Source organism: Taudactylus pleione, unplaced genomic scaffold (assembly GCF_031769625.1).
Source record: "Taudactylus pleione unplaced genomic scaffold, aTauple2 ptg000086l, whole genome shotgun sequence".
Lineage (NCBI taxonomy): Eukaryota > Metazoa > Chordata > Amphibia > Anura > Myobatrachidae > Taudactylus > Taudactylus pleione.
In genome coordinates this window covers 1,335,802-1,349,462 of record NW_028284488.1, presented here as the reverse complement: position 1 = coordinate 1,349,462, position 13,661 = coordinate 1,335,802, and the positions used below count along the sequence as shown (strand labels likewise).

The window sequence follows — 13,661 nt, the reverse complement described above, 5'->3', positions numbered from 1 at the left end:
GTGAGTAACAGCGTAGAATCCACAAAAATTCAGTTTAAAGACAGGACAATGAACATAGGAGTTAGACAGACAGTAGAAGGAGATCTTTAAAAACTTGCATTCCGAAAGGGAGGTGGTGATGAGAGACAGTATGGATGGTGGAAGGAGGAGTGGACAAGAGGGTCTAGGAAGGAGGTGGGTTTAGTTGAAGCATTTAAAGGATTATAGGTCGGGGAGACTCTAGTTGGGCGAGAAAAGGAGTTCCATAGGTTGGAAGCAGCGCAGAAGTCTAGGACACGGGACTAGGATGATGTTATGAGCAGTCATGCAGGGGTGAATCTTGTGACAAGGAGTGCTATTGAGAAATTAAATATGATCAGCCTGGCATGAATTCAGCAAGAAAATGTAACAGCAAGTGAAGAAATATAGAGAGAAACAACAAATTAGGTGCAAAGAGAAGAGATTAGTCTAATTATAAAATTCTGGAGGGATTGCAGAAGAAAGTGTTGGGTTAAAGGGCTGACAGTAGTAGAGTACAGTAAATGAAATGGAGAGTGAATGGACCAGTATTTCAGTTACTTCCTGAGGGAGGAGGCAGAAGGAATGTGAGAGGGAATATGTCAATGAAGCTGAAGGTGGAGTCAAGAGTGACTCAGAGTCAGAAATTATGAGGAACAAGGAAAAGATGAAGTTTTAGAGTGTGGGGGAGACATGGGTAGGGTAGTGACATTCGCAGGGGAAAAAGATAATGAGCTCAGACTTAACATAAGTTTGAAGAAGCGTTGGGACAGGAGGTTATAATGGAGGCCAAAAGAGCTTATGAGTTCGCCAAGGAGGTGTAGATAGAAGAACAGAGGAGGGGAAGAAGAGTCAGAAGTAGACACTAAAGGCGCAGCCAGAGAGGTAGGTGGCAAACCAGAGGTGGGCAGTGTCGCAAAGACAAAAAGGTAGTGAAGGGTGTTAAGGAGAGTGATTAACAATGATGGAGAGGAGGAGTATGTCCAAGGAGAGGTAGCCCTTTGACTTAGTTAAGACTTTGTGAAGGCAGTTTCAGTGAAGTGAAGCGGGCAAAAACCAGACACCATACTAAAAAGAGAGTTAAGAAGAGTGGAGAGAAAAAATAAATAAATGGGTCAGTTGCATATAAAACTATTAAAACATTTTGGAAGTAATGGGAACATAGAAATGGGGCAATTGTTGGAGAGAGAGGACAGTTCGAAAAGGATTTCTTGAGAATAGGGAAGAAAAGAGCATGTTTGAAAGCAGAAAAGATGATATCGGTGATAAAGGAAAGTTCAAACAGGTAAGCAACATGTTGGCAAGTGCTGGAGAAGAAGGAGCAGAGTAGCTTTGGAGGGAGGCATGCTGAAGAATGGAAAGAGGAGAATGAAGAATTAAGACTCTGTTACAAAAGTGAAAGAGATGAAGGTGGCATGGGGAATGATGGAGAGGGTGGACGTGGGTCTGGCGAGCGAAGATTTTATTATGCATTACGTAAATTGAGTCTTTTAAGAAATTGAAAAGGCTAAAGTGGTGACATTAGTGACAGGAGGCGAATGAAGACAGAAGTAATTTGACATTGGTAGACATGGATGAGTTGAGGGATTTGAAGCAGGTTTGACAAGAGAAGGCATCGACATAAAATGTATGTAGTCAGCATTTCAGCGGGATTTCCTTCCTTGGTGATTGGCGCAGCTGGAGCACTTTTTGAGTGAGCGTGGTGAATATCATATTTGATGTTTAGAGTGTCAGAGATTAAGTGGGCTGGCTGGGGCTGTAGCATTAATGGCTTCAGAGAGTGTTGAGTTGTAGAGATAGATGGAAGAAATGGGAGTCATTAGGGGTCCTAGACAGGATGAGGAGGATAGTATTAAGGTTGTTAAGATGTCTCTCAATGTTAGGGGAGGTGGGAGAGCAAGTTGTAGAGAGGACAATGGGAAAAAAAAAAAAAAAGAGATTGTGGTCCTGGAAGGGCAAGACTGACTTCTAGGAGTTAGAGATATTGCATGGATAGGAAAACACAGTAGTGGCCATTGAGGTGGGTGGGAGAGGACATAGGAGGAAATAAAAGCTAGAAGTTTAGGAGGCAGAAATGGAAAAGTTGTCAAGATATTGAGAGGAGAGTCTGGGTGACAATAGTGGACATGAAGGTAGATCTGGGTGGAGCAAATTTCAAAGAAAGGTTTGGGAAAGACTGTGGGGGTGATTTGTTTTATAGAGCGCCTAATCTAATGCGCGGTTAGACTAATTTCTGCTTGCAGCCTCCTGAAGTGGGTGAGAAATGTGCGCCAGTAGAACTTTAGATGGAGTGAGCTGCTATACGTGGCTAAACCTTGCGCATTTGGGTGCGCACAAGCAGTATGGGTGTCCAGACAAAGCAACAATTGAATTACTTGTTTAGGCACCCCTTGTAAGAGCAATCAAAAGGACACTTATGCTACTGTCTTTGGAGGAAGCTGGGATGGGTAGAGACCCCAACAGAAGAGTGCAAGAGGAACAGTTGTGTTAGAGGTAGAGATAAAAGTTCAATAATGGCTAGAAGACTGAGTGAGTGAAAATTAACAAGTCATAAGTGGGAGCGACCTTATCGCCGACAGATATGGCGTACCATTTTTAAGCCATTTCGGATTTCTATGTTCACTAATTTGTAATAGTACATATGTATGACAAAAGCAATATCATGTTATTAATTTTTACCTGTTCTTAAAAGGAGCTCATGTAAACCACATAAGTAAAAATTATTAACATTTCAGACACAGAAAATGAACACGCCTTACCTGAGTTACAATAACAGGAGACAGGTCCTTCAGGTTCTGTATATGTGACAACAAGGAGTCCCGAAGGGAAGCATGGGAGTCTGTGGGTAGTTCATAAAAAGAGGTCTGAATCTTCATCTTCATGGTTTGTGCTGCAAAGTAGCAAGACTCCACATCCTGGTGGATCTGCAACAACTGGTCTGAGATCTCCCAAGCATACACCTATGTAAAGCACAGTAAGAGTCAAGCATGTACTGCACAATATAGTTTGGATTTTGTATTTACTAGTAAAATGTACTCGGCATATGCCAGGATGCTGCAAGTGTGCGCCTTCTCAGGACATGCCATTTTTAATTCAAATCTAGATTGTTAACGTTACAGTTGGATTACCAACAATTTTACTATGGCTACAGTCCTGGCTTAATGAGTTTAAAAGTGTACAAAAAAAACAGTTGTCTACCAGTACACAAGACACTAGCCGCCACACCTTGTACAAGATCACAACAATGCCAACATATGAGAGGGTCTTGTGCCAACAAAGATTATGATGTACCATGCTTGTTGTTACATAAAAGCGAAAACCAATGCCAACAAACTCATTTTACTGTACACAATAAATAAGATTGCCTAATTTCCCTCCCACAAAACACACACATTGTTTACATAAGACTAAGGGCCATATTCAAATGCCAGCGAAAATTCAGTTGCCGGACTTTTCGCCTTCATCGCAGGTTTTCTGAGAGGAAAAGTATCGCGCTCGTCCCCGCGTATCCCCGTATTCAATTCCAAGTCGGCGAAAACGGGACCCGTTGAAAAAGAAATGTGCGAAAAGTGTTGTCATTTTTGGGGAAATCAGCCTGACAGCCCCCCCAAAAGATGCTGTGACATGGGGCTTCACTATGGGTCCCCCCGAATAGCCTTGCTGCAGGTATTTGGGGTGTTTAAATTGTCTCAATAGCCGTTTTTTTGCGTATATGAATAAGTGAATAGCATTTAGCAAGTTTTTTTTTAGGGGAAAAGCATTCCCATCAAATTTGGGGTACTTGAAAATGGGTGCAAGCATATTTGAAAGTGGGAAATGTGAACGTGAAAAAATCCACCTGCCGCAACCACCTGCAAACGAAAAAACACCTGGTGCATAGTTAAGGACCTCTCAGGTCTATTTTGCTAGTTTAGAAAATTGTCTCCCAACTTTGTTTTTTTTTTCACCCCCAAAATGAAAGTAATGTTTTAGGGTGTCCTGTGGAACTTTTATAATTTTTTGACACAGTTTACCTTTGCGGGACAGTCCAAGGGGTGCTGGGTGGTTTCTGGAAGTTTGGACCCCAAATCCCCAATTCTGCACTTTTATTCGACACCTATTCCTAGGTGATACTTTATCGCTGGGTTCGAAACAACTGACTTTCCGCACCAGCGAAAAGTCAGAATTGAATATGGGGATAAGTTCAGATTGGTGAAATGACGTCATTGGCGAAAAAGTTATCGCCGATAACGACTTTTCGCCGGCAACTGAATATGGCCCTTAGTCTGTTCAAAATATGTTGTAGAAATTGCATTCACTTACAGACCATGAAGTAACAGGGCGCAGGCAGCTTTGTACAGATAGAGAGATATATATATATATATATATATATATATATATATATATACATATATACACACACACACCATCCGGAAATGATATTCACAGCGCTTCACTTTTTCCACATTTTGTTATGTTATAGCCTTATTCCAAAATGAAATACATTCATTTTTTGTCCTCAAAATTCTACACACAATACCCCATAGTGACAACGTGTATAAAAAGTTTGATATTTTTGCAAATTTCATTTAAAAAAAAAAAAAAAACTAAGAAAATCACATGTACACAAGTATTCACAGCCTTTGCCATGAAGCTCAAAATTGAGCTCAGGTGCATCCCGTTTCCACTGATCATCCTTGAGATGTTCCTACAGCTTAATTGAAGTCTACCTGTGGTAAATTCAGTTGTTTGGACATGATTTTGAAAGGCATACACACTTGACAGTGCATGTCAGAGCACAAACCAAGCATGAAGTCCAAGGAATTGTCTGTAGACCTCCGAGACAGGATTGTCTTGAGGCACAAATCTGGGGAAGGGTACAGAAAATATCTGCTGCTTTAAAGGTCCCAATGAGCACAGTGGCCTCCATCATCCATAAATGGAAGAAGTTCGGAACCACCAGGACTCTTCCTAGGTTGGCCGTCCATCTAAACTGAGCGATCGTGCGAGAAGGGCCCTAGTCAGGGAGGTGACCAAGAACCCAATGGTCACTCTGTCAGAGCTACAGCATTCATCTGTGGAGAGAGGAGAACCTTCCAGAAGGACAACCATCTCTGCAGCAATCCACCAATCAGGCCTGTATGGTAGAGTGGCCAGACAGAAGCCACTCTTTAGTAAAAAGCACATGGTAGCCTGCCTGGAGTTTGCCGAAATGCACCTGAAGGACTCAGACCATGAGAAAAAAAATTCTCTGTTCAAATGAGACAAAGATTGAACTCTTTGGCGTGAATGTTTGGGGGAAACCAAGCACAGCTCATCACCAGGCCAATACCATCCCTACAATGAAGCGTGGTGGTGGCAGCATCATGCTGTGGGGATGTTTTTCAGTGGCAGGAACTGGGAGACTAGTCAGGATAGAGGGAAAGATGAATGCAGCAATGTACAGAGACATCCTGGATGAAAACCTACTCCAGAGCGTGTTTTGACCTCAGACTGAGGCGACGATTCATCTTTCAGCAGGACAACGACAGTACGCACACAGCCAAGATATCAAAGGAGTGGCTTCAGGACAACTCTGTGAATGTCCTTGAGTGGCACAGCCAGAGCCCACACATTAATCTGATTCAAAATCTCTGAAGAGATCTGAAAATGGCTGTTCCCCCACCCTTCCCATCCAACCTGATGCAGCTTGATAGGTTCTGCAAAGAGGAATGGGCGAAACTGGCCAAAGTTAGGTGTGCCAAGCTTGTGGCATCATATTCAAAAAGACTTGAGGCTGTAATTGCTGCCAAAGGTACATCAACAAAGACTGTGAATACTTATGTACATGTGATTTCTTAGTTTGTTTTTTTATTAAATTAGCAAAAATCTAAGAGAGAGAGAGAGAGAGAGAGAGAGAGAGAGAGAGGAGAGAGAGAGAGAGAGAGAGAGAGAGAGAGAGAGAGAGAGGAGAGAGAGAGAGCAGAGAGAGAGAGAGAGAGAGAGAGAGAGAGAGAGAGAGAGAGAGAGAGAGAGAGAGAGGAGAGAGAGAGAGACTCCTCACCTATATGGGGAGAATTCAAGTGTGTTACTTACCGCCCGGACCGCTAGCTGGCGCCCTACGCAGGCAATTCAATTGTCACTCCATTCGGGCGCGCAAAGCAGTTGGCGCTGACATTAATACTTTCAGCCGCCCGAGCTGACAAGCACTCCATTCGGCCGCAAAAATGTCCCCTCATTTTGACAGGTTGTTAACTAGTAATATCAATAAGAGGTAAACATTTTAAAATAAAAAAAAAGTGTACATTTCTTTGAGCCCTATAACTGCACCACTGAGGCAAAACGCATTTTGAGCTTGAGTCCGTGTTGCACCTAGCACCGAATATGGCATACTGCGCCTGCATCCTGGTCTGCATACACATTTGCGAATGTACGCACATTTCAGAATGGTACTTACCACTGACGTCTCTCTGTATACACTAAGTGAGCCTTTCTTTGAGGCAACTAGGCGGCAAAAATCGCGAATGAATGCAAGAGAACCATTTTGTTTTGTATATTGGGATGTGTCATGGCCATGTAATGAGTTACTCACTTCTTAGTCGTAAATATGAATTGTGTGCACCAAATTCAAACAAATCTAATGCAACTAGCATGAGGTAGGCGTACGCATTAGGATGTGCATATAGTGGCATTAGCATTCTGTTTGGCAATACATTGACATTCAAACCTGCGTGTTACTCAGAATCAGCCCGTGTGTGTGTATGGAGTACATATATGCACTCACTGAGGGAAAACGAATATAGGGAAATATTTTCCATATTTCTGCCCATAGCGCTTTCTTGCACAGTGCCCATATATAAGAATCCAAAGACTTCTCTACAAAGGGGTAGAACAAACAAAACACCAAATGTGAAACAGAAAAGTTATTATTCGTGAAACTAATGCTGGGTACACACTGACAGATACATTGGGCGATCAATTGATCGGCCAATGTATCTGCTGCCCCGTCGGCCAGTGTGTACCGACATATCACATTGGCTGTGCTGCCAATGGTTATGATATCTTTCCATCGGTAAGAGTGTCCGGGCGGTCTACAGACCGCCTGGACACACACAGTGGCAGCCGCGAGGAGGGGGCAGGACTCACCCCCAGGCCGCCGGGACCCGAGGGCACAAGCAGATGATGGCCGTTCAGTATGCATGAACGACCATCATCTGCAGATATATCTGTCAAGTGTGTACCCACCTTAACACTACTGAATGCTTCTCTGCTCATGGACTATTCCTGTTCAATTAGTATAAAAGTGTTTTAAACACTTAATGAACAGTTTTTACATTATCTTTTCCCTTCAGAGTTCCAAATCCAGGAATGTGAAGTGCATGCATTTTTATACCGTTAGAGGAACGCAAATATTACTATTTTTTTTGTTAATTTAATGCGAAAAGTAGAAATCAAGTTTCAGAATAATTTTTTATAAAGTGATTCTGTAGCTATTCAAATTCTATTTTTATAGCATACAATTAAAAAAAATACATTAAAACATATCAAGGTGTTTTGGGTATCATAGAAATCAATAGAAAGTGGGTGTTTCAAACATAGTTTTTAAAAAAAAAAAAAAAGCCACACACAGTACTCGTCTGAAAAAAAAAAAAAAAGAAAAGAAACCAACACTGATGCAACTGATACTATCTGTGGTATGTGGAGCCAACTCCTGCTCCAGACAGATCAAGTTGCATACAAGAATATGCTGATATGACAAAGCTAGGTATGATTCAGGCCAGGGAAGATCTCCAAGACACTCCTTGATTGGCCACACTAGTGGCAATTTTATTTGTCATCTGGGCGAGATGTAGATTCAACACAAAATCACTTTCACAGGTGAAAAGAGAACACCAAACTACTGGGGCTAAAGGATTTTGGTGAGGACATTTTAACAGAAGATAACGGACATGACTTCATATCCAAATAAAATACATGGTTTTATTACGGAAATATAAATATTAAACGAACTACAGTTCCTGAATAGGCTGTAAACATATACAAAACAGTCGTATTTGGATGGGTTTGACACAGGGCAGGTAGAGCTCCCACCTTGCAATTTATTTTTTGCAGTTATTGGAGGAATCCTAAGACTACACCCCTTGAATGCAAAAGAAGAAAAAAAAGAAAATATATATATATGTTGTAGGTAATCTGAATCCAATTGCTAAGGGTAGTGTCACACAGGCGCTTTACATTCCGCATTTTACAAGTGAAAGGGAGAGGAGGTCACATGCTTACTGCAGCTATGTGGACAAGTAACCAACACACTAAATAAAAATGCTCTCCAGTTGAAATACACTGTGAAAGTGCAAACCCTGTCACACAGAGTGCTCTATGTAACCCTTATAAGCTGTGATATTTAATAGAGTTGCAGTTTTACATTTTACAGCCACTATAAAATTACGCACAAGCGCTGCTATAGAAATGCATGCGACAACTCAAAACACTGTTTAACATGTTGTTAATTAAACTTTCGAGAAGATTTGTGTATACAAATCAAATTTGCTGCAAAATAAAGAAAAAGCACAAGAAACTTTTCAATAAATTATCACTCTTCCTCAAACTTCCTTCAAATACCATGGGCCAGATTCAATTAGATGCGATAAGCCCCGTTTTGGCAATAAATTATCGCGATCAAGCAATTCAATTATCGCATGTGTGATAATTGTATGGACTGAAACCGGTGAGAAGTTTTCACAATCTCAGAGCGGGTAAAAAAAAAAAAAAAAGGAAGCAGCAGCTAGGTGGTCAGTCTTATCCAGTGAGACCCCTCTGTTTTCCTGCACTTTTACTGGACCATTATTTGGACTCTGCTATACTCCTCCTTGGGCTCGCTGGCAATATTGTGGATTCCTTCTACAGCCGATTAATTTGAGTCTTGGATGCTAAAAGGACTGTGTTGGTGATTGCTACACCACCTCATGGTAAATAAGTGCCTGCCTAATAACACCCCATTCATTTCATACGGACTGGCGTTTGTCCTAGGTCCAGCTGTTTATTAACAGGAACAGACTTTCACTTTGGTTCATAATATGGACTTTTTATTTTGATATTCTTGAGATATATTTGTTGTTTTTAATAAATTACTGTGTTTATATCACACCATTCATCTTTTATAGCGCTGGTTTTGCACTGTTTCTTTCTATTTAGGGACTGACTTTCCCTTTTTACCAGCTGCGTTGTGACAGCGCGTTTACACCCTTTGTTATTGTGGAAAATAAAATGCAAAATCTCTATTTTTGGCTAAGAATGTGGGGATTACTTTCAGAACCCTTTGGACACCCCCTAAAGATAAAGTAGCCAAAAAGTTGTAATTTTTGCACAAATTACACTAATCACGTCAATTTTAGGTCAAATAAAATATAGGTAGTGGAAAATTAGTTTAAAGTAGTGGGCCTGGTATTTTGGGGAGCTGTATGGATGGGACAGGTGTTTTAAAAATATTGCACGTGGCTGAGCAGGTGTATTTTTTAAAAAAAAATTTAAGTGCATTATATAAACACAAAGGTATGAAGTCGGGAAGCCGGCGGACCTAATCCCGACAGCCGGCTTCCCGACTGCTTAATCCCGGCAAGGGTTAAATGACAGGTATCTAAATCTAGACGCCTGTCATTTTACCGGCGTCCGGCATCCCGATCAAAGGGGCGCAGAGCACGGACAGCCGCGAGGGGGCGGGTGTTTAGGTCTCCCAGGGTGGATTTAGGGCTAGGCACTCCCACGGGAGATTAGGGTTAGGCTAGGGGGAGGGAGGGTTAGGTACCCCCGAGGGGGATTTAGGGTTAGGCACCCCCCCGGGAGACTTAGGTTTAGGCAGGGGGGGGGGTTAGTTTTGGGCACTTAGAGAGGGGAGAAAGGTTAGGGTTAGGCACCCCGAAGGGAGGGTTATGGGGTAGAATTAGGTTAGTGAATACTTACCTAGGGACAATCGTGATTTTCATCCTTGTCGGTCTGCCGCTGTCGGGATTTGAACCGCCGGCCATGGGTCCGGCGGTAAATCATACCGATTCCAACACAAAAATATACTAGCACCTATGAATGTACCCCCCATTTATGTCCGGCCCTAAATTGTAAGGCAGGTTACACACAAGCGTTCGGAAAATGCCAGTGTCACCACACATAAAATGTGATCTACTTTGACTTCAGGTGGATACAGCCATGGAGGACACTTGCAGTGAACAGAAGACCATAGAGAAGTCCAAAAGACACTGCCACTCATGAACACAAAGGTTACACACTAGTAAAAATCATGACGGTAAAAGCCAATGGGTAATGAACAATGATTCAAACACAAAATACAATCAAGAGGAAACAGGAAAATAAAAGGATTAGTGTATTTTCATGACCCCCTACTTTGAGCAATTCATGAATATCAGGCAAACTGTCAATACAGGAGAAAAAAAATTAAAAGGATACCTAAACCATAAAAATTTAAATTTTCGAAGATGACCCATGAAAGTAAATACAATGTAATAACCAGACATCCCACTGCAGTCCCATTAAAAAGTGTTATTATCAATGCCCAAGCACTACTACAGTAGAGTAAGATAATGCTGTTTCATGCATATTTCGACATTCAGAAACACAGACTTGGATATACGTGTGTTAAAGTGATAGTCAAAACTCGTAGTGGGACGAATTCAAATGCAGATGATGTATGCAATGTGTCATTCTGGAATGACATTGTGTCCATCTACAAAACTAGTTTTCCATTCACCCTAGAGATGTGAACAGGAAAACTTGTCATGTCAGACGTACTTTAAATGGCTGATATATATGCAGCTGAGCATCGCAGCAATGCTGGGCGGCACATCATCTGTATTTGAACTTACTTCAAATATTGTTTTGCAGATCTAGGACTCAAGATTTATGTCATTGCATGGATTATGGGGGAAACAAAACATCATATGCACGTTTATGATTTATCTGTCTTTTAACAAACAAAGCAAAAACAATGTTTTGCTGTGCTAACCAGCAGCATCTATATGGTAATAGATAACTGTGCGCTAATAAATAGCAAACTGAATATAAAAGTACTACATTTATTGCCTAACCAGAATAAATGATGATGCAAGTTTCTAGGACATTAAAGCCTTCTGGTCAGGCTGGTTTACAAAATGAAAGCTTACATGATATGATCTATCATGCTCACATGACAAAGACATTGGTGGCGATTCAACTCAGCGCGATGTTGAATAGCCCCAGGAAGGAGTTCCAGGAGCTAATCAATTGACCGCACTGTTAAGACAGACTAGAACCACTTAAGTCGAGAATTTCGGTTACCGCGCCATAAGCTGGGTGTTTAGTCGCGCTTACCAGCATTCTCCGACTATAGTGCCATCAGAGATGCTGTTATCGCCAAGCTAAGCCGGAAAACAGCATTGCGGCCAACACTTAAGTCAGATTTTTGCTCACACCCTCAGAAGGGTTCGAAATCCTGTAGTCGAACTTAATAGCGCAGTCAATTAAATAGCTCCGGGAACTCCTTCTCAGGGCTATTCATCATTGAGCTGAATTGCATCACCCACATTGGGGTAAATGTAAAAGCCTGTGCAATGCAGGCATCGGCGAGATTCTGGAGAGTCTGCCATTCATTCAAATCTGGGACCCAGTAAGATTTATAGAGCATGGGAAAATTAGAATAAATTGACATCAAATGAATCCCAAAACTTAAGATACCAACAAAAATTCATAGGAACACTTAGTACCAAGGTTATGGTATTTTTCCCTGGAAATATATGTTCACAAATTAGATATCCAACTACATATAGCTGGCCTGGAAAAAAAAAAAAAGTACTGGCTGCCATGTCTCTCACAGACACTACAAATACGTACCGGTTTGTCACACTGACATCACCATATGGATTGCTAGTGCCCACTAGTTTTTCTCAAGTAGCTAAAGATGAATGGATGCCAACTACATGTAAACTATCATGTAGGGAGCATATCACAGTTTATAGATTATACTGTGGTATGCAGGGGTACTGGCTGGTACACTGTGGAAGTACTGATATGTGAGTTTATGGAGTCAACAGGGATTACTGGTGTAGATGAACTCTGCTGATACACGTGGTCATTAGCTACAATGTGTGGAGGTATTTGTATACTTTGGCGAAAGAGGAGCATAAAGTCACTGGCATTCTGTGCGGGTTACTGGTTGGTAGCTTGGGCACTAATGTTCTTCAGGTTCAGTACCTAGTATGCAGGGACATTGTCTGACAAGTTACTGGCAAACTGTAGGAACACCAGTTTGTATGTGAGGCCATCTGTATGCTGTCTGGGCACAGATATGTTGGGACACTGTTTGGGTAGAGGCAGGGTTAATCCATAGTAGTTTTCATTCAAAAAAACATGCAACCACGCTTAACAGAAAGTAGCATTAGAGTAAACCCTTGAAAATGCCATGCAGTTTTATAATACAATTGACATTAAATGAAGCAATTGTATGCTAAGAGATGAGTAGTAAAAGGTGGCAGAATAATCACAAATCTTTCATAAACTAACCTCCTGCCCAGAGGTCTAGAGCAGGGGCCTTCAACCTTTAAAGCAGTGTGGGCCACATTAAAAATTCGACAAAGCCGAGGGCCACTAAGCTATACTGGGGTGTTTAGACTCTGCCCCATCCTCACACAATTATGACCCATAACTGCTCCCTTCTACAATTTTAATTATGTCCCCTAACTGCCCCCCTCTGCACTCACCTCAGTAGTGCCCCAAGTAGTAGTCCCCCCGATGCAGTGCCCCCAGCAGTGCAGACAAAGACACATACGTAAAAAAATAAAACACTAACCTGAATCCCCGCTCCGGCTCCTGTTCCCGCCGCCATCTGCTCCTCTGTCCTCCCGGGCCGGCCCGCTCTGCATTATGGGAGAAACGTCATGACGTCTCCTCCATCACCCACTGCGGGAGCCGGAAGATGGCGCTCACGAGTGAGCTCCAGCCCTGCTCCTGCAGTGGGCGCAGCAGCCAGTGAGAGTCTGTCTGACTCATTTGGCTGGCTGCCAAAGCAAACACACTGCCAGCAGCGGTGTGCTTGTTTCTGTGTGTAGTGCAGACTGCACTCACTGTGGTCTGCACTACAGTAACCATCGGCGGGCCACGGGGGAACGGCTCCGCAGGCCACGGGTTGAAGACCCCTGGTCTAGAGCAGTGATTCCCAACCTCGGTCCTCAAGGCACACCAACAGTCCTGGTTTTAGTGATATCCATGCTTTAGCACAAATGGTTAAATCAAAATAACTGAAGTACCAATTAAGTCACCTGTGCTCAAGTATGGCTATCCTTAAAACCTGAACTGTTAGTGTGCCTTGAGGACCGTGGTTGGGAACCCCTGGTCTAGAGTATAATTAGTTCTTAAAAATTAACAAGGTAACACATTTATACCTTTACTGGAGATAAACAGCCGCAGGATTCTCCTAGTGTACCGAATATGCAGCATATATCCACACATAGTGCCGAATTCAATTCGCTTTGAAGTTAAAAATAGCCGCGATGCAGTGTCCGGGGCTATTCAATTACAACCTGCAATAAGCCGGCAGGCTGCACTTAATGTGGATTTTCTGTTCACATCCTCTAGTGGCTTGAACAGAATGTGTTAAGTTGGGCTTTCGGCCTTAACGCGGCTACCGAAAACGCGCTATCCCATAACTCCGGCTACTTATCCCGGAA

At 42.3% G+C, this 13,661-nt stretch overlaps 1 protein-coding gene across 2 annotated transcripts in view; it reads right to left on the bottom strand.

Annotated features, from left to right (window-relative positions):
- The window catches only part of TNPO3 (transportin 3), a 171,605-nt gene that overhangs the window by 155,784 nt on the left and 2,160 nt on the right, over positions 1–13,661 (bottom strand). For both annotated transcript variants that reach the window (XM_088468653.1, XM_088468654.1), the window contains exon 2: positions 2,757–2,957. In XM_088468653.1, coding sequence (XP_088324779.1) covers positions 2,757–2,957 — 201 coding nt within the window. The remainder of the gene's footprint in view (positions 1–2,756; positions 2,958–13,661) is intronic.